The 26,592-nt window shown below is 42.3% G+C and overlaps 1 protein-coding gene across 1 annotated transcript in view; it reads left to right on the forward strand.

Moving 5' to 3' along the window:
• The window catches only part of LOC127415087 (transmembrane protein 132C-like), a 428,532-nt gene extending 408,518 nt beyond the window's left edge, over window positions 1-20,014 (forward strand). The window contains exons 8-9 of the mRNA XM_051653633.1: window positions 12,518-12,709; window positions 18,354-20,014. Coding sequence (XP_051509593.1) covers window positions 12,518-12,709; window positions 18,354-19,544 — 1,383 coding nt within the window. The 3' untranslated portion in view covers window positions 19,545-20,014. The remainder of the gene's footprint in view (window positions 1-12,517; window positions 12,710-18,353) is intronic.
• Window positions 20,015-26,592: the final 6,578 nt, after the last annotated feature.

The raw sequence follows: 26,592 nt of genomic DNA on the forward strand, positions 1-26,592 counted from the left end.
AAAATTGGCGAGTGGTATTTGCATGCCACTCCCCCGAACATACGGGTATAAAAGGAGCTGGTATGCAACCACTCATTCAGATTTTCTCTTCGGAGCCGAACGGTCATGCTCATCGAGCTAAATAGCACTGTTCATTCACCTCTGCTGGATCTGACGGCGCATTTCAGCGGCTTCTCCCTCCTCTGCACTGGTGCACTGCAGAGAACGCCCCAGGGCACTTCGGCAGAAAAACTAGAGAGTATATTTTCTGAAAGAGCATTTTTCCCCTCTAAAAGAGTATATATTTCTCTAAAAGAGCGCACACACGGAACGTCTTTTTAAAGACGCGTCTTTTTAAAGATGCCTTTCCGTTCGTGTGTTATTCCTGGTTGCGGTCGATTTCTCTCAACTTCGGATGGTCATGATCGCTGTCTTTCGTGTCTGGGCGCGACCCACACGGAGGCAGCGTTTATGAATGGCTCATGTTCTCACTGCGAGAACATGACCATGGCAACGTTGCGGTCGCGGCTTGCTTTTGTAAGAAAGCAAGCCACCCCAGCGGCTCCCCGCCTTGGTCCTCCTACCTACGGGTTTGAGGTCAGCGCGGCTGGCGCTGGGGGCGATTTGGGGACCTCAATGGGATCGCCTCCGCCGGGTTCCCCCCGCGGACCTCCCATTCCCCAGCACGCTCGTCTGCCCCAATCGGGCTTCCGGATGAGTTCGCCGGCTCGTCGCACGGCGAGTCTGGCTTCTCGTTCGAGGCCCGCGAAGATGATGAGCTTTCGAGCGCAGCGTCGGAGAGCGGGCTTGTCCAGTCGGACGCAGAAGCCTCAGCTGGGCTTCCCCTTCGGGGACGGTCGCCCAGTTACAGGCCGACGCCGAAATGATGGACATGCTTTCCCGGGCGGCCGCGAGCGTCGGGCTAGAGTGGAACCCTCCGCTCTCCCCTGAACCCTCGCGGCTTGATGATTGGTTTCTGGGCTCGTGGCGCCGCTCAGACCGGCCGCGCCCCGCTCCAGTGCCATTCTTCCCGGAGGTGCATGAGGAGCTGACGAAGTCGTGGGAGGCACCTTTTACTGCCCGAACCCGGCTCCGCAGTTCCCCCGCTCTCACTACCCTCGATGGCGGGGCGGCCAGGGGCTATACGGCGATTCCCCCGGTGGATAAGGCGCTCGCAGTGCACTTATGCCCGCAGAGCGCCGCCACCTGGCGTGGACGCCCTAAGCTCCCCTCCAAGCCCTGTAGGCTCACGTCGTCCCTGACGGCCAAGGCCTACAGCGCTGCTGGACAAGCCGCCTCTGCCCTGCACGCCATGGCTCTCCTGCAGGTCCACCAAGCCAAGGCACTGAAAGAACTGCACGAGGGTAGTTCCGCCTCAGATTTGATGCAGGAACTGCGCTCGGCGACCGACCTCGCCCTCCGGGCGACGAAGGTCACAGCGCGGTCTCTTGGGCGGACGATGGCCACACTAGTGGTCCAGGAGCGCCACCTGTGGCTCAACCTGGTCGAGATGGGCGAGGCCAACAAGACACGGTTCATTGCTGCCCCCATTTCCCAGGCGGGCCTATTTGGCGACATCGTTGAGGACTTTGCCCAGAAGTTCTCGACGGTAAAGCAGCAGACGGAGGCAATCCGGCACATCCTGCCCCGGCGTGGCTCAAGACCCCGCACCCCGTCTGCTCGTCGCCAAGGGCGTCCCCCTGCGGTGACTGCACCGGCTCCGCCGCAGCCCGCCCCTCCGGCCCGGCCCCGGCGTGGAGCACACCGCAGGAAGCCGACGCCACCCGTCTCTCAGCCGGCACCGAAGAACCCACGGAGGTCTTCGAGGCGCCCCTGAGACGGACAACCCAGGGATGAGGGAACCCACTCACCTGGAGCTGGTAGAAAGACCACTCCATCCCCCGGTGGAGGGCCGGGTGGAAAATCTTTTGTTGCCTTTTCGTTTGATTTCGCCATACGCCCAAGTGGCTGCGGTACCCAACAGTTCAACAAAAGAGCGGCTTCCTTCCTCCCTGGGTCACATACCCGTTGTGTACGGTCGTCACCACGACTACCGTCCACGGGCTTTATCTTGCAGGATTGGCGCTCCAGCGGTGCCCTTTTCGCCCCTGAGCGCCCAGCTGTGGCACAAATCCACCCCCGATGTGACAGCCTCCACGGGTCGCGAGGACAGGCCTCTTCCTCCCCCGTCCCAGGCTGTTCCGGGGGTGGTCACAAGGAGCCAGGTAAGTGCTTCGATGTCCCTAGACTCAGCACGGCCACGACGTGCTGTGGCACCTCGTGCTCCGCCCCGCCGCGAGGCCCCACCTGCCGGTACGTCCGACGACGTTGTCCCCTTGGTTCCCCTCGCACGGAATTTGGATGCATGGCTTGCACTTCCCAATCCGTCGCGGTGGTTGATCCGGACCGTCCGACTCGGCTACGCGATTCAGTTCGCCAGGCGCCCGCCCAGGTTCAGCGGTACTCACTTCACCTTCGTCAAGGGCGAAAACGCTGTTACTCTGCGCGCGGAAATCGCTACCCTCCTACGAAAGGGCGCGATAGAACCTGTCCCTCCAGCCGAGGTGAAGAAAGGGTTTTACAGCCCCTACTTCATCGTACCGAAGAAAGGCGGTGGGTTGCGGCCAATCTTGGACCTGCGAGTACTGAACCGGGCTTTACACAGACTCCCGTTCAAGATGCTGACGCAAAGACGCATTTTAGCGAGCGTCCGGCATCAGGATTGGTTCGCGGCGGTAGACCTGAAGGACGCATACTTTCACGTCTCGATCCTTCCTCGACACAGACCCTTCCTGCGGTTCGCGTTCGAGGGTCGGGCGTATCAGTACAAAGTCCTCCCTTTCGGCCTGTCCCTGTCTCCTCGCGTCTTTACGAAGATCGCAGAGGCTGCCCTTGCCCCGTTAAGGGAGGTAGGCATTCGCATTCTCAATTATCTCGACGACTGGCTAATCTTAGCTCACTCTCGAGACGTGTTATGCGCACACAGGGACCTGGTGCTCTCGCACCTCAGCCGACTAGGGCTTTGGGTCAACTGGGAAAAGAGCAAGCTCCTCCCGGTTCAGAGCATCTCTTTTCTCAGTTTGGAGTTGGACTCAGTCTCTCTGACGGCGCGCCTTACGAACGAGCGCGCCCAGTCGGTGCTGGCCTGTTTGAAGGCGTTCAAACAGAAAACAGCGGTTCCACTGAAACTTTTTCAGAGGCTCCTGGGGCATATGGCATCCTCGGCGGTGGCCACCCCGCTCGGGTTGATGCATATGAGGCCGCTTCAGCACTGGCTCCAGACTCGAGTCCCGAGACGGGCATGGCGCCACGGGACACACCGCGTGGCCATTACACCGGTCTGTCACCGTCTTTTCAGCCCTTGGACCGACCTCTCATTTCTACGAGCAGGTGTTCCTCTAGAACTGGTCTCCAGGCGCATCGTGGTCACGACAGACGCCTCCAAGACGGGCTGGGGCGCTGTTTGCAACGGGCACGCAGCCACCGACCTCTGGACGGGTCCGCGGCTGCGTTGGCACATCAACTGCCTCGAGTTACTGGCAATTCTGCTCGCCCTGCGGAGGTTCCGGCCGTTGATCCAGGGCAAGCACGTGCTAGTTCGGACAGACAGCACGGCAGCGGTAGCATATGTCAACCGCCAAGGCGGTCTGCGCTCCCGCTGTATGTCACAACTCGCCCGCCGTCTCCTCCTCCGGAGTCAGCAGCACCTCAAGCGGACGCGCTGTCACGGCAGGTTCCCCGCAGGGGAGAGTGGAGACTCCACCCCCAGGTGGTCCAGCTGATTTGGAGTCGATTCGGTCGGGCTCAGGTGGACCTGTTCGCCTCCCAAGAATCCTCCCACTGCCCGCTCTGGTACGCCCTCACCGAGGCTCCTCTCGGCATAGACGCATTGGCACACAGCTGGCCCCCTGGCATTCGCAAATACGCATTTCCCCCAGTGAGCCTACTTGCACAGACACTGTGCAAGGTCAGGGAGGACGAAGAGCAGGTCATCCTGGTAGCGCCCTACTGGCCCACCCAGACATGGTTCTCGGACCTCACGCTCCTCGTGACAGCTCCCCCCTGGCAAATTCCCCTGAGGAAGGACCTTCTTTCTCAGGGACGGGGCACCCTCTGGCACCCGCTCCCAGACCTCTGGAATCTCCATGTCTGGCCCCTGGACGGGACGCGGAAGACCTAGGTGGCCTACCACCCGCGGTGGTAGACACGATCACTCAGGCTAGGGCCCCCTCTACGAGGCGCCTGTATGCCTTGAAGTGGTCTCTGTTCGCTAAGTGGTGTTCTTCTCGACACGAAGACCCCCAGAGATGCGCAGTCGGATCAGTGCTTTCCTTCCTGCAGGAGAGGTTGGAAGGGAGGCTGTCCCCTTCCACCTTGAAGGTGTACGTTGCTGCCATAGCAGCACACCACGACGCAGTTGAGGGTAAGTCCTTAGGGAAGCACGATCTGATCATCAGGTTCCTAAGAGGCGCTAGGAGGCTGAATCCCTCCAGACCGCTCTTCGTTCCCTCATGGGACCTCTCCGTAGTTCTTCAGGGTCTACAGAGAGCCCCCTTTGAGCCTTTGCAGTCAGTCGAGCTGAAGGCACTCTCCCTGAAGACTGCCCTCCTGACTGCGCTCACTTCCATCAAGAGGGTAGGTGACCTGCAAGCGTTCTCTATCAGCGAAACGTGCCTAGAGTTTGGTCCGGGTTATTCTCACGTGATCCTGAGACCCCGACCGGGCTATGTGCCCAAGGTTCCCACCACTCCTTTTAGGGACCAGGTGGTGAACCTGCAAGCGCTGCCCCAGGAGGAGGCAGACCCAGCCCTGGCGTTGCTGTGTCCGGTGCGTGCTTTGCGCATCTATTTGGATCGCACGCAGAGCTTTAGACTCTCTGAGCAGCTCTTTGTCTGCTTCGGTGCACAGCGGAAAGGAAGCGCTATCTCCAAGCAGAGGATCGCCCACTGGCTTGTTGATGCCATATCTATGGCATATCTCGCCCAAGACATGCCGCCCCCGGTAGGGCTACGGGCCCATTCTACCAGGGGTGTAGCGGCTTCTTGGGCTCTGGCCAGAGGTGCCTCTCTAACAGACATTTGTAGAGCAGCGGGCTGGGCAACACCCAACACCTTTGCAAGGTTCTACAACCTCCGGGTGGAACCGGTTTCGTCCCAGGTAGTGGCACGCAACACAAGCGGATAAGCCCGGGATAGCCGGCCGGGTGTATCGCTTGCACATAGCGCCTCCCACCTCCTTTTGAGCTGAAGACGTGCGCTGTTAATTCCCAGTAGTGTTCACAAAAGTTGTTCCCTGGTTGATTTCCTCCGAGCCCTGTGGCAGTTGAGTCTTCGGAGAGACTCACTGCCGGCCCAGTACACGTGCTATCTAAGAGCCCGGTGCTGGGGTAGGTGCTCCGCATGTGGCGGTTCCCTGTAAGGCTAACCCCATGCGATCTATATCTTCCGCTAGCTCGTTTCCCTGCTGGCAAACGGCGTCTTCCTTGGGCAGAGCCCCTCTGCCCCAGTCTCCATGTTGTAGTACCTCCTCCCCCATTGGGCAGGATCTACCTTGAAGGCTCTCCACATGGTTGGAAAGACCATGTGATGTATTCTTCCACTTAAATATCCCCCCCTCTTGGGGCGAGGTGTGGTCTCTGCAGTGTCCTCCCCTTGGGAGGGACACCCCCCGACTAGACCTGGCAGCCCAGTCGGATAATCCCCCTTCTTTTTTAGGGAGTGGAAAAAGAGAAGGGGAAAAGAGGCCACGACTGGGTTAAGCCCGTCTCTATCTTTGGGTAGTCGACTTGTCCCCGAGTAGGGCCGTTCGACACTCATAACTGTGTTGGGGGAGGTTACGTGTCGACCTGGTGCGCTGGCTATGAGGCACACAGCAAGTCTGCCCACCTCACACCGCCAGTTCACGTAACACAGTTCAGCCTTGTGGCGTTTTGTACAGGGACCCCTAGTGTCACTACATCGACACCAACGTCGAGTGAGTGACAGATAGGGAACGTCATGGTTACTGGTGTAACCTCCGTTCCCTGATGGAGGGAACGAGACGTTGTGTCCCTCCTGCCACAACGCTGAACTACCCACTGAAATGGCCGGACCTTATATCGGCTCCTCAGCGTAAAACCTGAATGAGTGGTTGCATACCAGCTCCTTTTATACCCGTATGTTCGGGGGAGTGGCATGCAAATACCACTCGCCAATTTTCATTGGCCTTTTATCAAAGACCAGAGGTGTCTCGGGCTCCCAAGAGTGACCCCTAGTGTCACTACATCAACACCAACGTCTCGTTCCCTCCATCAGGGAACGGAGGTTACACCAGTAACCATGACGCTAACACTTCAGTCTATTCATTATTATTTCAGAAGCTCAGGTTTTTCACAAGGACAAGGTAGGTATATTTATATGTTTGATACATGTTTAAATTAGAAAAAAAAAAAATCCTAAATGTTTGAATAATTGATTAAAGCTTGGTCTGTTACAGTTTGACACACTTTTTTGTCCATTTTGCACATCATCAACTAATATGTATATATATATATATATATATATATATATATATATATATATATATATATATATATTATTCTTTTTTTTTTTTTTTTTTACTAAAATGATGTCATTTTCATCTGAGTAAAACTGACTAAAATAAATGAATATGACATGACAAAATACTGACTAATTTTAAAGGACATTTTCGTCAAAAGACTAAAACTATGACTAAAACTATTTATAAGGACATTATCCTTATAAACTCTGTGTAAAGCGTAATAATAATGTTTAGACTGTGGAGAGAATATGAAGAAGATGAAGAAAATAAAATGGTTTATCTGTATTTTCCTAGTGATCCCTGGTATTTTTATAGATTTGATGTCTGTATACTTGAACAGTTCTGCATTAGTCACTAAACCTGTAATTTGCTTCAGGCTGCATATTCAATAAATATCATGCTTTCTGCCTCATTCTATGAATGGAATCCACATGAGATAAGTAAAAAACTGTTATAACCACACAATGATACTTCAAAGTAAAATATATGCAGTAGATAATGTGTAATTTGTTATGTTTACATTCTGCATTCATGTCGCTAATACTAAAGCTAGCATGCTAACCTTGGCCATAGTATGCACCTGTTACCCTCTTTTATTGTATTTTATGATGGAATTTGTGAAAATAGCCCACGTAAGATCATGAAAAAGTTTTTTATACTTGTTTTGAAAGAAAGATATTTGATGCTACTGCAAAGATGGGTGTTGGGTGTGAGGAGTACCAGACCTCTAGATAGTAAAGGGGCTAATATGGGAGTTACTATGGTGGAAAGATCCCTGATAGCACACATACATCGCCCATACGTCTATTTGATGTGTGTTTACACCCGGAAGACGTATTTTTTTTTTTTACATTCTTTGCCCATCAATGTCAATAAAAATGTCTCATATGTTAATAAGACCATCAGCAGATGTCTTTGAGATGTTTATGATTTAGAATTTTTGTAAATCTGATCTTTTTAAGATGTTTAAAAGATGTTAATTTGCATAAAAGTATTAGTTAATGTGCAGAATACAGGCAAAAGTATAATAATTAGAGGCCCTATTTCCTTTGAAGACTTTACCATCTGCTGTGAGAGCTGTGGAGGGTTGAAAGGTGAGAGGCTCAAAAATAAAATTTATTCTGAATCTGAACTCACCTTAAGTCATTTTTATTGGAAATTCAGTTTGAAGTGATCTCAAAAAATGATTTTTCTCCCTTTAAAGTGCTCTTTGGAGGCTGATTTATTCCATTTGGAACGCAGGGACATTTCTGTTGTTGTTGCTCTTCTTCTCTACTTTGTGTTGTGTGCAACATTCAGGTTAAAATTTTTCGGAGCAGGCACATAATGCCGAGGTCAATGGTGGTCCGATTAACATGTATACTGAACATGCTGGATGGGGCCATGCTACACATGCATCATCTAGTTCTGTTAGTTCGATTTTGCAAAAAATAGTCGGACTAAAGCATTTACATAACATTTTAAAAAGCCTGAAATCGAACTTTTAAAGTGCATGTTAGTGCACTCAATGAATAGTAATGTAGCACGAGTTTGATGCTTTCACTCTAATTGAGATAATATACAGTGCATCCGGAAAGTATTCACAGCGCTTCACTTTTTCCACATTTTGTTATGTTACAGCCTTATTCCAAAATTCTACAAACAATACCCCATAATGACAATGTGAAAGAAGTTTGTTTGAAATATTTGCAAATGTATTAAAAATAAAAAACGGGAAAAAAAATCACATGTACATAAGTATTCATAGCCTTTGCCATGACACTCAGAATTGAGCTCAGGTGCATCCTGTTTCCACTGATCATCCTTGAGATGTTTCTACAACTTGATTGGAGTCCACCTGTGGTAAATTCAGTTGATTGGACATGATTTGGAAAGGCACACACCTGTCTATATAAGGTCCCACAGTTAACAGTGCATGTCAGAGCACAAACCAAGCCATGAAGTCCAAGGAATTGTCTGTAGACCTCCGAGACAGGATTGTATCGAAGCACAGATCTGGGGAAGGGTACAGAAAAATTTCTGCAGCATTGAAGGTCCCAATGAGCACAGTGGCCTCCATCATCTGTAAATGGAAGAAGTTTGGAATCACCAGGACTCTTCCTAGAGCTGGCCGCCCGGCCAAACTGAGTGATCGGGGGAGAAGGGCCTTAGTCAGGGAGGTGACCAAGAACACAATGGTCACTCTGACAGAGCTCCAGCGTTTCTCTGTGGAGAGAAGAGAACCTTCTAGAAGAACAACCATCTCTGCAGCACTCCACCAATCAGGCCTGTATGGTAGAGTGGCCAGACGGAAGCCACTCCTCAGTAAAAGGCACATGACAGCCCGCCTGGAGTTTGCCAAAAGGCACCTGAAGAACTCTCAGACCATGAGAAACAAAATTCTCTGGTCTGATGAAACAAAGATTGAACTCTTTGGCTTGAATGGCAAGCGTCATGTCTGGAAGAAACCAGGCACCGCTAATCACCTGGCCAATACCATCCCTACAGTGAAGCATGGTGGTGGCAGCATCATGCTGTGGGGATGTTTTTCAGTGGCAGGAACTGGGAGATTAGTCAGGATCGAGGGAAAGATGAATGCAGCAATGTACAGAGACATCCTTGATGAAAACCTGCTCCAGAGCGCTCAGGACCTCAGACTGGGGCGAAGGTTCCTCTTCCAACAGGACAATGACCCTAAGCACACAACCAAGATAACAAAGGAGTGGCTCCGGGACAACTCTGTGAATGTCCTTGAGTGGCCCAGCCAGAGCCCAAACTTGAACCCAATTGAACATCTCTGGAGAGATCTGAAAATGGCTGTGCACCAATGCTCCCCATCCAACCTGATAGAGCTTGAGAGGTCCTGCAAAGAAGAACGGGAGAAACTGCCCAAAAATAGGTGTGCCAAGCTTGTAGCATCATACTCAAAAAGACTTGAGGCTGTAATTGGTGCCAAAGGTGCTTCAACAAAGTATTGAGCAAAGGCTGTGAATACTTATGTACATATGATTTTTTTTTTTTTCGTTTTTTATTTTTAATACATTTGCAAAGATTTCAAACAAACTTCTTTCACGTTGTCATTATGGGGTATTGTTTGTAGAATTTTGAGGAAAATAATGAATTTAATCCATTTTGGAATAAGGCTGTAACATAACAAAATGTGGAAAAAGTGAAGCTCTGTGAACAATTTCCGGATGCACTGTAGAGGGAAAAAAACAGATTAAACAGATTTTAACACTTTAATGAATACCTTGGGTCTTTAGTGACCCGGGACCACATTCCACCACCTGTACCTTACTGTATCTATTTTTTGGAGTTATGCCCACACCTTTTTTTATTCCTCAGCCTTTCTCTTCTGAATAGTGGAACATAAAACAAAATCAAAATAATAATTATAAAAAAAATTATAACTGCTTGAATACCCGCACTACCCGCGACCCTATATAGGACAAGCGGCTTTAGAAGATGGATGGATGGATAGAGGGATGGATAACTGCGTGATTACCAAAGTGTATAGGGTCATTAAAGATCCTAGATAAGTAATAGTGTCGAGTTTTTTTTAATCACATTTTTTATAATTATTTCATATCTATATACATTTACTATCACGATATATAGTTATTTGTTCATAAAAAGACAAATTATTAATATATTCATACAAGTTTCTACTATATCACGTTGAATTTCTGTGACAATGGGGAATTATCTACTTAACTACTTTTTGATAGTAAGTTGAAGGGCAGCAAACTATGCTTTCATAAGTGTAACTTGACTGTAGTTGACCTACTTTAAATTATGCTTTTAGCTTGTAGCTTGGCAAGATACAGTTTCAAACTATCCTTACCCAATACTGAGTGGGAGAATATAAATGATACTATTAGTATCAATAGATAATATAGGAACTATTACAGTTTTTTATTTTTATTTACTTTGGTAATATTTTCAAATGTAAGTGGTACATTTCTGAAAGTCTTAGAAAACACCAAACTGATCACACAAAGCAAGTCATCAATTCAAAACCTGAAATCATGCTTTCATTAGGATTGTACATATATCCTTTCATATAATCACTGTTTCAGAACAGAAGTTTATTGTGACATGTAATGAGAAAATTTGGTTTAAACACCACAACACAATAGAATGATCTTCTTTCAATTTAGTAATTTTAACCATCAGTTAATTCAGTAGCAAACAATGCAAGATCCATTTTTCAAATTGACTTTAAAGATGTTGAATTAAAAATCTTTCAGTACTGTAAAGTCACATTATGCAGTTACATTGCTTAACCAAATTGACATTACTGAAAATTCATAATACCTGTAATATCAATACAATTTGTAATTAAAAGGTGTGATCAATTAAGATACAGTATGGCACTGCATGACGTTCTTTATCATTTCTGAGAGTACAGAGTTTGCTATCAAAAAAGTACAGTAATGAACACTGTAATGTTATTTACTGTACTTTACTATATGCAGGGTTGGGAGGGTTACTTTTGAAATGTATTCCACTACAGATTACAGAATACATGCTGTAAAATGTAATCTGTAATGTATTCCGTTAGATTACTCAAGGTCAGTAACGTATTCTAAATACTTTGGATTACTAATTCAGCACTGGTAGATTTTTTCACTTGTTTTGACTATAAAAACTCTGCCAGTACAGTAAGACAAAATACACATGTTAAAAATACATTCTCTGAAAAACCTAAATATCTTATGCAGTGATGTTTCTAAAACAAGATAAATCAAACTGATCTTGTTTTATGGATTTTTAGATATTTTTACAGGAAAACAATATAAAAATTATTATCAAGAATATGATTTTTGCCCTAATATCAAAGATCTTACTAGAAAAAAAGAAATTATGATCTAACGTGAATTTTCTTGATAAAAAATATGATCGTGCCTGATAACATGTGCATGTAAAATGGCTAGAAATAGCATTTTAGTTTAGCGTAAAAACTGACAATTTACACAAGGTTTATTTCTATTTCTTCTGCTCCAAACTTACTTCAAACTTACTTCTCTGTCTGCTCGTATGAATGTAACACATCATAAGAAAGTGTTTCACTGCTGTTCAAATGCACTTTGGATCGCATTATTTATATGTATAAATGTTTTCCATCTGAAAGGACTAAATATTAAATGAAACAAATGACAATAAAATGCAAAGTAATCTCTTCAGTAATCAAAATACTTTTTGAATGTAACTGTATTCTAAACACCAATGATTTAAATTGTAACTGTAGTGGAATACAGTTACTTATATTTTGTATTTTAAATGTGTAATCCCGTTACATGTAGTTCGTTACTCCCCAACACTGACTATATGGTATTCTACTCTACTCTTTTAGCACAGTAAGATTTAATTGACAGTTTACTGTACCTTTTCAGATTGGGGTGAGAAACTGCAATCTGCAGTCTGTGCCATAGTTACGCCTCTGTTTACTATACTGTATCTGTTTTTTACATAGTGGACAATGATGGAAATCTATCCTGCTCTACGTTGACAAATTGCAAATACACACACTCTGAATGTATATGATACAAACTGAAAACAAAAGTGGTTCCAAAAGATTGTTAAGTTTGGTCAAGTTTTGAACATGTAATTTACATGATGTTGATACTTTAACTTTACAAAAACATAAAATAATCAAACCAGTTAAAAATCTTTAGATATACCAAATGATTCACTGATTAACCATTAAGATCAGTTGGATGAAATGATCTGGATCAAAATAAATGAGAACAGATGCAATTGAAAAGTTTGATGTCAATAACACTATAAAAGGCAATTACTTTCAATGAAAGGTATATATTAACACTTATTTGGTGTGGTGAAATTTTTATTTTGTGATTTTGTGTTTTGTATTTTTGTATTTTTTATATGTTTTAAATATTTTTTTGATGATCTGTTGTGAGATTAGTATTAAGAGTTTTGAAAACTGACCACTTACATGTGAAAATAGTACCAAAGTGAATGAAAACTAATAATTTATGTGCATGTTGTCCTGTAGGTTCTGTCCCCGCTGTCTGATTCCATCCTGGCAGAGAAGACAGTGAGGGTTGTGGATGACAGAGTGACCATCACTGAACTGGGCCTGCAGTTGGTCAGTGGCCTCACTCTCAGCCTGCAGCTCAGCACAGGAAGTAACCGAGCCATCAGCGCCACAGCAACCACACAGGAAGTGCTCAGCAATCCTAAACAGGTAATTTCATTGGGCAAAACCATGTAGGTATGTATATGTTTTGTCCAAAAGTATATGGACATTTTTTGGTCATCAAACGTTCGTGGAAGATGTCCATAGTCATTGTGATGAACTACACCTGTGGTTACTCTGCTAGGACACCTGACTTCATACATCCATAAAAACTCCTTAGAGACCAGTTGGTTTAAAGCAATTGCAAAAATAACTCAGAAAAGTTAGTTCTGAGAAAAGGTCTAGTACACATTTTTAAGTGTGGCTTAAGAGTACAAATACTTTTTGAGACTAATTTACTAACACAGATTTTCTTCTTATGAATAAATAAAATTGATAAGGTACAGCACAGTCATGTCCACTGCAGAACCCTTCTTTTAAGCATAATACTGAATCATGAATATCAAATATACTGTGTGTGTGTGTGTGTGTGTGTGTGTGTGTGTGTGTGTATATATATATATATATATATATATATATATATATATATATATATATATATATATATACTGTATATCCCAAATGTATATTGCTTTTGAATTGCACTAATTAAACACCAACCTTTAAACTTTGAGAAAACAGTTGAAGCCTCTGGTGTGCATTTCCCTGCAACTCCTTTCTTGAAAATGCACCATTTCCGTGCATCTAATAGCAATCCATTCATATTATGACACCTTTGAAAAACTTGCATGCAATTCTCTTTTTGTATTATAGCCTACTAAGAGAGCATTTTTTGTTATTCATTGGCTATTTGTTCAACAAGTGTGATGTATACCCCAGAGACTAAGATAAACATGGTTGCCCATTGTTACCACTGTCATGGTTAATTATGGCATTGCTAATGGACTCTGAGTTGGTGGTAAATGTGCAGTGCCATAGTACCTGGACTATAATTATCTTGTAGAGTAGTTGACAGTCTTAATCAATATGACACACCTTAATTTAGCAGCAGCTCAGTGCTTTTAGCTCAATTCTTTCAATTAAGCAAGACATACATGTGTTTGTGTATTTCAGAGGATTTATGGTCTATGTTTTTCACACAAAAGCGGCAGAGAGCTTAAAGCAAATCAGCAGGGTGCTGCAAGATTCAAAAGAAGACATACATAGAAAGTTTTGTTCTTCTTTATGTTTATGCTGAGTTGCCACTGAAACAGGAAGAAACAAAATGCCAACATAGAAAAGGTGATGTGAAAGGAATAGAAAACAAAATTAATTTGGGGTTCTCCCCTTTTCTCCCCAATTTGGAATGCTCAATTCCTAGTGTGCTCTAGGTCCTCGTGGTGGCATAGTGACTTGCCTCAATCCGGTGGCAGAGGGCAAATCTCAGTTGCCTCCATGTCTGAGACCGTCAATCCACGCATCTTATCACGTGGCTTGTTGAGCGTGTTACTGCGGAGACATAGCGTGAGTGGAGGTTTCACGCTATTCTCCGCGGCATCCACGCACAACTCACCATGCGTCCCACCGAGAGCGACGAACCACATTATGGTGACCACGAGGAGGTTACCCCATGTGACTCTACCCTCCCTAGCAACCGGGCCGATTTTGTTGCTCAGGAGACCAAGCTGGAGTCACTCAGCACACCCTGGATTTGAACTCGTGACTCCAGCGGTGGTAGTCAGCATCTTTACTTGCTGAGCTACCAAGCCCCCCCACCCCCCAAAGTAATTTTTTAAAGATTTTAAACATTGTTTAAGATAAATGATGTGTTAAAGTGCTAATCAATTACACTGTGCCATCTCCAGTTAAATCAATGCATTTTAATTAGGGCTGGGAAATGTAATGCATTAATTGTTGACTGTTTAACACGTTTAAAAAAATGAATGCAATTAATGCAGTATATGTTTTTTTTTCACTTCTTGAAACTTCACTAATGTTTTTCCCCACTTCCTGTGGCTAAAATTGGCATTTATAAATTTTAGGGGCGTAATGGTACATGTATCCGTACTGAAAATTTTCGATACGGGTCTTTCAGATCGGCACACATGTGTACTGAAGGAATGCAGCATTGTTTTAACCACTGCACATGCAGAACTTAATTTGAAACTCAGAGGTTCCCCCTTAGCAACTTTTGCAAAGCACTGGATGTTGTTGGTTCAGCTAGCCAACTAAGCATGCACAAGTAGTTATGGCGAACGCAGTTAAGCCTGAACTTGAAGATCCTCCACTATCATTAAAGTCTCCTGTTTGGGAACATTATTGTTTCTCAGTTAACTACAATGATGAGAGAAAGGCAGGTGGATCAGACAAAAGCTATATGCCGGCATTGTTCAACTGCAATCAGGTATGTAGCTGTCTATACGTCGAATTTGCTCACTCATTTGAGACAACATCACCTGAATGTGAACATCACATGTACAAGGACAAAATTGAGTGGAGTGCAAATTCAGCTCACCATGGCATTTAAGCAGCCTCTCACTAACAATTCTGACCGGGCCAAAGCTATAACAAAAGCCATAGGTGTTTTTATAGAAGAGGATATGTGACCATATTCTATTGTCGAGAACACAGGGTTTAAACACATGTTGGAAGTAATCGAGCCCCATTACGAAGTTCCCTTTCATCCTCATTTCAGCCAGCAAATCATACCAGCCCTTTATAAACAGGTACAAGCTACAGTTGTCCGCAACTTATCTAAGGCATGTGCTCTGGCTCTCACAACCGACGGGTGGACATCTAGAGCTACCAAGAGTTACCTAACGGTAACGGCGCATTACATCACACCCGACTGGAACATGGAATGCCACGTTCTGCAAATTTGGCAAGTTTATGAACAGCACACAAGCACACATCTGGCAGAGCAGCTGAAGCAGGCAGTGTCAGCATGGAAGCTGGAGAGGCCAGGAAGCACAATTCCAGTCACAACAGACATCGCTAGAAATATTGTCAATGCAATCAGTGAAGCTGGACTGGGCCCCCAAATTGGATGCTTTGCACATACAATTAATTTAGCAGCACACACAAAAAAAAAAAAAAAAAAAACAGGAATCAATCAGGTGTCCCACCTGCTAGGCAGAGTCAGAAATGTTGTGTCTTTCTTCCACCAACTGTGGAATTAAGTCAATTTAATAATACATTGTGTCAACTAAAATATAAAAATAGAGAGAGAATTAAGATGAAAAGTTAGTTTATACTGTATATCTATATATTTTGTTTTCAATATGCATATTTGCTTATATAGCAAGAATAAGTTGGTTCCACACAGAGGTGGAAGCAGGACCAAAAACGAGAATAGAAATAAAGTAAAAAATTTGAATAGACAAATTACTGTATTAGCATTTAGTAAAAGTTGGTATTAGCTATTCATTGATTGAGACATTTTTTTACACTGTATGTTTATGATGGGGATAAATGGCCCCATGTTTTGTTGAATGACCCAAATCCACACCAGAACTTTCAATGTCTATTCTTGATTTTTTTTCAAACTTTTTTTTTACGATTTTTTTTTTTTTTTACAACAACCCAAAAGAGACTTTCAAGAATGCTGGCCATCAGATGGGTGGGGGGAAAAAAAACTAAATAATTCAGATACATGACCAAAAAAATCTGTTTAAACCACAGAATCATAGCAAATCCCAAATAAACACACTGCATAAATAAATGTAGCTGTCCCAATCCATTTGGAGCTCATACTAGGCTTTTAAGGTATTACAGACATCATCATGACTCTGCCTCATTTACCGTCTCCATGCATGATTAGAGTGCTCTGTGAGCTTCCCCTTCCGTTAGAAGGATTTGTAGCATGTTATTTGCGGACAGCGAGCATTGATATATTGTTAAGTGAAGAGCTTAAGATGCTTGTGTGTTCAAATCCCTACATGCATCCTCGTATCTGTAATGAGACTGTTATCTCATATCTTTTAATCTGACTTCTTACCAAGTAGAGTAGAGACCACTCTGATTTCATGGCCTACATTAAAGGATAGTTGTATGGGGTCATTCAGGTGTATATTAGTAAAGTCACATGCAGTGTGACAAGCTCTTTCTTTTTTAACCCCATCTGCCATTGACAAAAAAAAACAACAAAAAAAAAACAGATAGTACCACCCAAATTCAAGCCATTGGTTCAGTCATTGGTGTTGTATCGGGCTGATACAGAACAATTTTATAGCACCAAAGAGACAGTGTTTACAGATTTAGAGGAAATCAACCTACGAATAGTTACTTATAGTTAATCCTACTTAAAGGTGTCTCTGGATAATAGGCTGGGAGAGGAGAAAGTATTTTAACAGAAAAAGTTACTCACTTCAGCTTTAACTTTTTGCCACACCAGCCAATGGCAAATAAATTGAGAAAATGTATTGGCCATAAATATTTCCTACTGGTCATGAAACTGTATTTATTGTTATTTTTATAAAAAAAAAAAAAACAATTAAAAAAAAACAACTGTCCTTTATAACTATGTAATCTAATGTTGTGGTGACTATTAAAGTTTCTGGACACTGAAATCTCTGCCTTAGTTACTTGTATAATTTAAAATTTACTAATGTGTTAATTCAGTGTGATTAATTATATTGTTAATATACACAAAAGTATACTGTTAAAAACTACACACAATCAAGCCATATGTAATTCTATTAATTAATTGCCATCTAATGTAATTCATTTGATTACAATTTTATACTGATTGACAGCCCTAAAACATATAAAATTTTACTTGCATTTGGCGCTTGGCAAGTGTTAATTTTGGAGCCTGGAGTCAACTAACGTACACAACAAACGTTGACGTTCAAATTCATTAGCAAAGCTTCAATAGCTTGCATAGCATATATGACTATTGGGTGAAATAATACATATTCAATGAGCTGGAACAAAAATAATGCAATTCTTTGAAATTAGTGCTTTCAGTTGATTAACATTTTTAATTGCGATTAATCACATAATTGTTTTTGTAGTTCATCGCAATTAATCGTTGATTTTGAAAGTGCTGAAATCTGATAGTATAAAGATAAAAATTCACAAAAATTTCATCAATTCAACTAACATTAAACATTTCCCAAAATCTAACTGGGAGTATGACTAATTGAAAGAACTAGTCCCCACATAGTTTGCATTTTCATTGCAATGAGCATTACATCTCTTAAACTCCCATCCTCCACAATGTTAATCAGCTGGCAGACTGTGGCTATCCACTTTGTTACAGCAATTGTGAAGCCACATTCATGATTCGCTTCAGGGCGACAGCGCCAGCATCAAGTGCAAATTTGATCTCCACATGAAAAGCGCTTGCTGACAAAAATGTCTCTTTCTGCGTTTTGGTGATTGTTAAGACCTGACATGCTACTGTGGTAATTAAAATGCGCTGAAAAATACTTGATTTCTGTCACAAGTCCCTTCTAGGCTTGTTTTATGCAACAAATAGCATTAACAGCTCTTTTCCCTATCATTTTATGACTGACACTGAATCACTATTGTGATTTATGCTGGTTTAAGCTTTATTAACAGTAAATGTGTTAATCGCGATCAAGAAAAATTAACTTGTTGAACTTCTTTAATTAATCACATGGGTTAACGTGTTAATTTTGACAGCTCTATATAAAAATACATGTTTTTCACCTCACCTATATTCTTTTATTGACATTTTTGTGGACTAGCCTTTGTTGTGGCAGATTCATTAATAAGTGTCTCTTGTTTTTCACTTTGTGCTCTGTAGGAGGCACTGATTAGTGCATGGCTGCAGTTCAGTGATGGCTCCATGGCTCCTTTGGACCTGTACAACCCTGAGCACTTTCTTCTGACAGCTACCTCTCTGGATGAGGAGGTGGTGTCTGTGCGACAGGATGCAGGAGGCCGGTGGCCGGTCATTTCTGCACAGGCCGAGGGTCAAGGTCTGCTGGTGCACGTTGAGATGACCATATCTGAAGTGTGTCAGAAGTTTAAAAGGCGGACCGTCCTGGCTGCCGGAAACTGCAACATCCGTGTAAAGTTTGGTCGCAGTGAAAGTGCCTTGAGGCCAGGTGCTGGTGACTACGGCCAGGTTGGAGAGAACATGGACAAAAGACCAGGCGACCGTAGACAGAGCCCGTCTCTGCCGGATAGGACTGGAATGGAAAACCATTACTATGACATGGAGGATGGGATAATGAGGCGAATCACCACTACAACCAAAACGGCGATCATTAGGAGACCAGGTGGGGAAAAGCTGTCAGATGGTGGAAGCCAGATGCCTGGAATTCCCATTGATTTCTCAGACTTTCCTGCTCAAGTGGACCTCCCTCGAGGACACAACGTGGATGAGGATGACCTGATTCAAACACCTCATGGACTTACAGATCTTGAAATTGGGATGTATGCTTTGTTAGGTGTCTTCTGCTTGGCCATTCTGGTCTTCCTCATCAATTGCATCTCATACACCCTCAAGTATCGACACAAGGAGATGTCAGTCGAGGGTCAGGAAAGCATGCATCACGCCCATGACTGGGTGTGGCTGGGAAACGATGCCGATCTTTTGGAGAGCCACGTAAGTTTGTCTCCACAGACTGATGAACACATTACCATTATGGACTCCAGCTTAGGAGGACTAGAAGAAGGTAGCCACCTTCTGAACGGTGGATCTTTGCAGAAGAACGTTCAAGGCCAGGTACATCGAGGAGCCGACAGCACTACAGTCTGCACAGGGAAGGACAGCAAAGGTGATTCGCCAACAACCAAAAGGAAACGTGTAAAGTTTACTACGTTTACCACCATCCCAGTGGAAAGTGTTAGCCCAGTCAAGGAAAAGCTGGGGGTGGAGCCTGACGATGGCATTAAGTGGGTATGTCAGGATGTTGAGGTAGGCGATTCCAAGGAACTGCAAAACTACATGGAGCGGCTAAACGACAGTGCTTTAAAGGAGATTGCATAGTCTATTCAATGTGCACAAACTGAACTCACCCTTATGCCTTTGTAACAGAGATGAGTATGAGCCAGGGCACGATTATTAATTAAACCTTACTGAACACAACACATCAGCCATTACATAAGAAAGGATGTCTATCGTTCTTTTGGATTGACTTGCCAACTGTAAAAGGACAATGTTCTGACGGACAACAGGAAAAATGGAAACAAACAACAATAGACAAAATATGACATTTTAACAAAATGAATCTGGATCGTTTTTTACTTTGTATGCTCATTTATATTATGTTGTCTATTCTCTTCTTTTTTAAATGTTTTTATTTTAGCACCTTTTGTAGGTAAAAAACAAAACAGCATTTCCAGGCTTGCCAATGCTCTACACTCACATATGAGGCTACAGAACTGTAAGCATATAGTGACAATGTAGAATAAAGATTGTAATATTAATGAATATTGAATCATTGTAAATAAAGTGCACATAGAATGGTTTGGATTTTGATGCCTTATGAGTTTTATTTGTGTTTTTATACACTAGAGTGACCAGACCAGAATCAGGACAGTAACTAATTTACAAGCCATTTGCTTAGTTTGATTTCTATAAATACATGCAAAAATTATGTGATTGTGGTGTCATTTTAGCAAAATGATATTGCGTGGTTCTTTACACATATCTCGGGAGTCTAACTTCGAAAAAGGTGAAATGTCCACTGAGTGGCACTTAAAGTTAGTAAAATTTTCAGATGAGGTTTTTAAGGTTATTACTCTATCGAGTTTTAAAATCAACAAAACCTACACCTCTACCTAAAACCTTAAGCCTAAACCTAACTGATAGTATCATATAAAGCAAATGTGAGATGAAAAAATGCAATTGTTGAATGAACCACGTCATTTTGTGGTGCTTCTATGACCCTGTTTCCACCTGCTATTAAGATGCATTTTGGGTGATCCAATTACATGTGGTCAGCCCTAAATTCAGGTCTAAACAGGGTCTAAAAGGTTTTATGATCGGATCACTAAAATCATTCGAATGTGGTCAATGTGATGCAAGAGTTTTCACGCTTTCTTTGTCTTGTCTGACTTTGTTGCACTTTAATATCATGCAGTAACACACTGTCATCGTGATTGATGTACATCGTCATGAAATAAAGACCCTCCCCTCCAAATCCGAATACAAGTGGTCACAGGAAATTCATTTAAGTGACCAGGTCTAAACAGTGATGTGTCTCACCTGACCACATGTGATTGGATCACCTGAGACATACTGTAATAACAGGTGGAAACAGGGTCTATGACACTTTTGACTGGTGCCGACTTACGTGCTCTTCAGGACTCGTACCCCTGTCCTTTGCATTGCAAGTGCAATGTCTATCAGTTGAGCGACTGCACAATTTAATCGCTCTTGAACAAGCTTGTAAATGGAATTATGCAATGCAACATTAAAATATATTAACTTACAAGTCATGAGCTATGGTAAGTGTTTAGATGTCATAAGATAGCATTTTGTGAGGAACGGTGAAAAGTAAGTGTTTATGGACTGATTAAGAGCAAAGCAAAATAAAAGTTGTCATTGTAGAGCCTTTAGTGTTCATTTCACCAAGAAACTGCCACGTTTTGTACAATGAGCCACGTAAAAATAGGTATAGTAATGTGATTCTGTGAGACTAGATTGCATAAATAGTTTTAAATCACTGTTATTCATTCTTTTCTGTCACGATGAAACAGGTATGTTCTTTAATGTCCTTTTTTTGTTACAGTGAAATGGGTATGTTTCTTTAATGTCCTTTTTTTTTTTCAAAATGTTATAACCTTCAACAAAAACATTAACTTAAGCCACACTCAGCATTCAAAATCGAGTCACACTTATTTATGCACTATTACACAACATGTCAAAACACACCATTACCCATTAAGCCATGCCCCCGCAGTGTGCCGAATTACTTACTTTTTTATCATGTCCATCTGTTCACCCTACCTTACACCCACTATATTGCTTGCTGGATTCAGTAGTTCAGTTACTGGATATAGGTTATTCACTAAGAGATGTTGTGACAAGTTTAACGTTTTTGTTTTTGTTGGTTAAAAATTTTGTAAAACCTTTTCCTCAGCCTAAATGGTAAATATGTTATTCGACTCTAAAACTGCCAAACAAAATCAATTACACAGTTCCCCTAGGCTCTCTTTAAATGATATTTTATTTCCCAAATCAGTTTAACTTTGTTGCTTGAAGCATCAGAAACCAGCTGTTTCAACTGTGATAGGAACCCTATTAAAGTACTAAAGGGATCTCGGCTGTAGTCATTTTTGACCATGGAAATTTTCAGGGAGTAAGAAATTAAATAAATTGTACATTCCAAATCATTAGGGCAATCAATTCCAAACGTATGTCTCAACAATAAATGAAACTTATTGTTGAGACATAAAAGGGCAGTCCAAAAATGTCAATATTTATGCAGCATATGATAACATGCTTGCTTGAAGGCCAAATTAATTCTATAATGGTTGTACTGCATATTAATGTTACATTTCCTCCACAATCCTTCATGCCAAAATATTGTAACCTTTCACTACACAAATGCCAGTTATTTTCTAATTAATGCAAGTGCTTAATGGCATTTTCCTTCTGGTTTTATTAATGGGAAACTATCACTCCTTTGTGAAAATAATTAGTAGCCCTAGTCCTCAGTGAGCTAGAAGCAAGGTAAGGGATTTTGCACATCGTACCAATTAAAGAAACTAAAGTCAATAATCAGTGTTATTGACTGATTCTTGACAACCAAGAACACATTAATGTAACTGAAAATAAAAATGAGGTTAATTGCTACTGTAATAAATAAAAAATAGATATAAGAATTAAGAGATCAAACATTGTAACATTTTCCAATTTATTATTGATTAGAATATAAAAAAGATAACTGAGAAAATAATTGCCAGTCAGCATCTTTAAAGAACATTTTGACTCTGAAGTCATTCAGAGGTGTTTGTGTACAAGTATTGTGTGATCTTGATCAAACCAAATTGATACAATGCTAAAAATCCTCTTTATTTGAATCACATCTACCCTGGTGAGCCAAAACATTATGACCTCTCACAGGTGAAGTGAATAATGTTGATCATCTCCTAACAAGGCCACATGTCAAGTTCTGGGTAGATTAGATGGTAAGCGAACAATCAATTCTCACAGTCAACGTGTTGAATGCAGGAGAAATGGGTAGAAGTAAAGACCTGAGCGACTTTAACAAGGGCCAAATTGTTAATGCCAGACGACTGGGTCAGAGCATCTCTGAAACGGCAAGGCTTGTGGGGTGCTCCCGGTCAGCAGTGATGAGTACCTACCGACAGTTGTCAGAGGAGGGAAAAACCACAAACCGGCAACAGGGTGTTGGGCACCCAAGGCTCATCGATGCGTGAGGGCAACGAAGGCTATCCCGTCTGGTCCAAACCGACAGAAGGTCTACTGTGGCACAAGTCACAGAAAATTTTAATGATGGTTATGGGAGGAATGTGTCACAACACACAGTGCATCACACCCTGCTGCATATGGGGCTGCGTAGCCACATATCGGTCGGAGTGCCCATGATGTCCCTGTTCACCGTCAAAAGCGCCTAAAGTGGGCAGTGGAAGAAGGTCATCTGGTCCGATGAGTCCCGTTTTATTTTAGATCACGTGGACAGCTGTGTAAGTGTGCGCCATTTACCAGGGGAAGTGATGGTACCAGGATGCACTCTGGGAAGATGACAAGCAGGTGGAGGGAGCATGATGCTGTAGGCAATGATCTGCTGGGAAACCCTGAGTCCGGCCACTCATGTGGACATCAATTTGACACATGCCACCTACCTAAACATCGTTGCAGACCAGGTACACCCCTTCATGGCAATGGTATTCCCTGATGGCAGTGGCCTCTTTCAGCAGGATAATGTGCCCTGCCACACTGTCCAAAATCAGTGTATAGTGCTTGTGTAGAAGTGTAACTATAAGATTTTCCAAAATCTTCCATGGAACACGAAAGCAGATGTTAGGCAGGATGTTCACACTGCTCTTTTCATACAATTACAAGAAAATGTGGACATATTCTGTCAAGCTCCAAAAATGACCATAAAATTAGACTGTACGACTTGTTTATGTGAGGAACAGACTAAAATGTAAATCAATGAAAAGCAAAATTGAAAAGCAAAAATACAAAGCTATTGTATGGCTTAAAAATAGTCCACAAAGTGTATGCACTACTTTTATGGTTCTTTTCTGGTGCTTGTTTCCGACAGCATCCGTTCCCATTCACTTTCATTGAATGGAAAAGATCAGCATGAACATTCTTCTTGAACATATTTTGTGTTCCATGAAAAAACAAGAAATCATATGGGTTTGGAACAACATAAGGGTGAGTAAATAATGAGAGAATCTTCAGACACAGTCAGAGTAAACAGTCAAAAGCCATTAAGTTGCTCATTCAAGAGCGCTAAATAACTACTATCTGTTACTTCATCAAACCCCTTTTTAATATCAGCTCTGACTCTTGTGCACAGAGCTCCATTGTAATTATGTATTACTTATTTTATTTTTTTATTTTTTTATGTATTTGTTGATCACGCACCAGTAGCTTGTCTACACAAATACAGTTGGTAATCTGAGTGTTGGACTATTGTTCTCTTGCTCTAAGCCTAATGAAAACAACCCTGTTGAATAAAGTCAGTGTATACAAGCTTTCTAATCCTGCGTCGTCTCCTCTGCCTTTTTGCTCGTCTTTCTTTTATCAAGAGCATCATATCAGTCACTTCATCTCTCCCTGCCTGAGGCTTTTCCTTTTTCCTCGATGCTTCCTGACATCATCACTCCTATCTCTTTCACACACACACAAAGACAGTTTTGTTTTCCAGTATCCTGACAAATTACATTTTTTTCTTTGTTTTCATTCAGGCTTTCCTCTGTAAGATTTTGAATGCATCTCTTGTCAGAGTTCAGCCACTTCATTGTGTTTTTGTTGTCTTTGTGGCTGAGCTCTGTCACCCCTGTTTAGTGTTGTGTCTAATCTATGTGAGAATGCATGGCTCACCCTTTTGTTCGTTGTCATGCATTCTCGTCTTGTTGGTTATTGGCATGAGTGCATTGCTCTTATGTCATCCTTGCAGCATGCACTCGTCTCAATTGTTTCGTGTTTGTCTCTCGTGACCTCCGGCACGCTTTGCGTTGCGCTCGTTTTGCGCTTCGCATCCGGGTCGCGATCCGTTGTCATTTTGTACTGGGGTTCGGCCACTTCGGTCTTGGTGCCTTTTTATCTGTGGCCGAGCCCTCGCACAAATGTTCCCATCTTGTCTGTCGTTTGCCTTTGTCTCTGGCGATATACACTCGTGTCATTCAGGTGTTTGTGTCTGTGAGAGCATGTGGATTTGTTTAGTTTCTGTATTGCCACATGTCTCTCAAGTCTTGCGTCACACCCCACCTCCTTGTCCGTGTTTGCTGTCTGCCTTACATGTTAATTTATTCTAGTTTTGTTTTGTTTTGTTTTCTCCATTGAGAGAGTTTTGGTTTTGTATGTCTTCTGTTGTTATTTTATAAATGCTCATTGTTGCCTATCTTCACTTGGGTCCTTCCAATTCCGTGACACTCTATCACAGGTGAGGTTCCATGTTAATGGTATTGTCTTAAGGATCTTATATACTCTTTTGATTCTCATGTTCTTAGTATTTGTCTTGGTGATTTGGTTTTGATTATTATGGTCATTTTTTAATCATGTATAGAGTGTAGAATGAGTTTTAGTACAATTTTTTGTCCTTTGACACCAACCTGCCCAGGGAAAACAGACCAAAATTAGCCATCTTGGCTAAATCTGGCACATTTACATCAGTGAGATTAATGCGTATTGTCCTATCAAATAAATAAATAATAAAAATAAAAGAATAAAACAAGAAATAAATTAAAACATTTTCACTTATTTTCGTATTTTAATATATATTATGTTATATTATATACTGTTGAAATGGCTCATTTGGAATTTGTGGAACTTGTGACGTCACAAGGACCAAATACATCTGCATATGTCTGCCTCATCAGCAAAACATCAACGCCCATTTTTCGTCTTTGCAACCTTGGACCTACCCATTGGTGCTCATTCACACAGGTGAAGAGGAGAGAGATGGGCCTGTCATGGGAAATTCAACCAAAGTGTACTTACACAGGAAACCTTCATGTGCCTGTCTGGATTTAAATGTTTTTCTATATAAACATGCAGGGCTTTGATGTTATAATACATCTCGCGCCGCTTTCAAAAGACGCGATATTAAGTTATAACTCTTGGCCTGTTGAAGCCAGTTGAAGCACCCAACATCACCGTGGATTGTATTAAGGTTGCGTATTCAGAAGATTTCAGTGTGAATTGCTTGTGAACCAGTCACAATAGGATTCAAGCTTTGCAAAGGAACTGTTATTGTAAGATAGGACAATTTAAATTGTACTATTATACAAAAAACTGTAAGTAACCAGTTCTATTCACTAATGTTTTTTTAAATGCCATGACTGTTTGATAGTTTATGCTGTGCTTGAGTGAACAGTTTGATACATTCAAATGAAATGCATTGGGTGTACATTATGCGTTAACCCTGATATGTAGTTTTATAATGTTGTGTTTGTTCACTTTCTTCGGATTGAGTTTTAAACATGTATTGGAAGGGCTGCATGATGTTAGCCAATCACAACAGTGAGCGTTTACATTGAAGTCTTAAAGAGCCAGACAGCTTAAAACCGAGCGTTTCAGACAGAGGGCCAGAGACAGGGTGGAAAATTATTATATATGACTAAATTATGACTGTTTTGGTGCAGAAAAAAAAAAAATGGACCTCAGGGAAGATAATTAAATTATAAAAAAATGAGTATGTTATGACCCCTTTAAACATATTTACATGATATTACTTAAGTATTAACTTTGGCATCCCTAAAATACTCAATATAAATTTATATATCAAAAAATCTAAAACTAAACTGAAACCAGAAAACACTGAAAAATGTAAACTAACAGTCCTTAAACTAACCTACTTTAGGTGTTTTTGACTACTAAGTACTTAAGC

This window comes from Myxocyprinus asiaticus, chromosome 24 (assembly GCF_019703515.2).
Source record: "Myxocyprinus asiaticus isolate MX2 ecotype Aquarium Trade chromosome 24, UBuf_Myxa_2, whole genome shotgun sequence".
NCBI lineage: Eukaryota > Metazoa > Chordata > Actinopteri > Cypriniformes > Catostomidae > Myxocyprinus > Myxocyprinus asiaticus.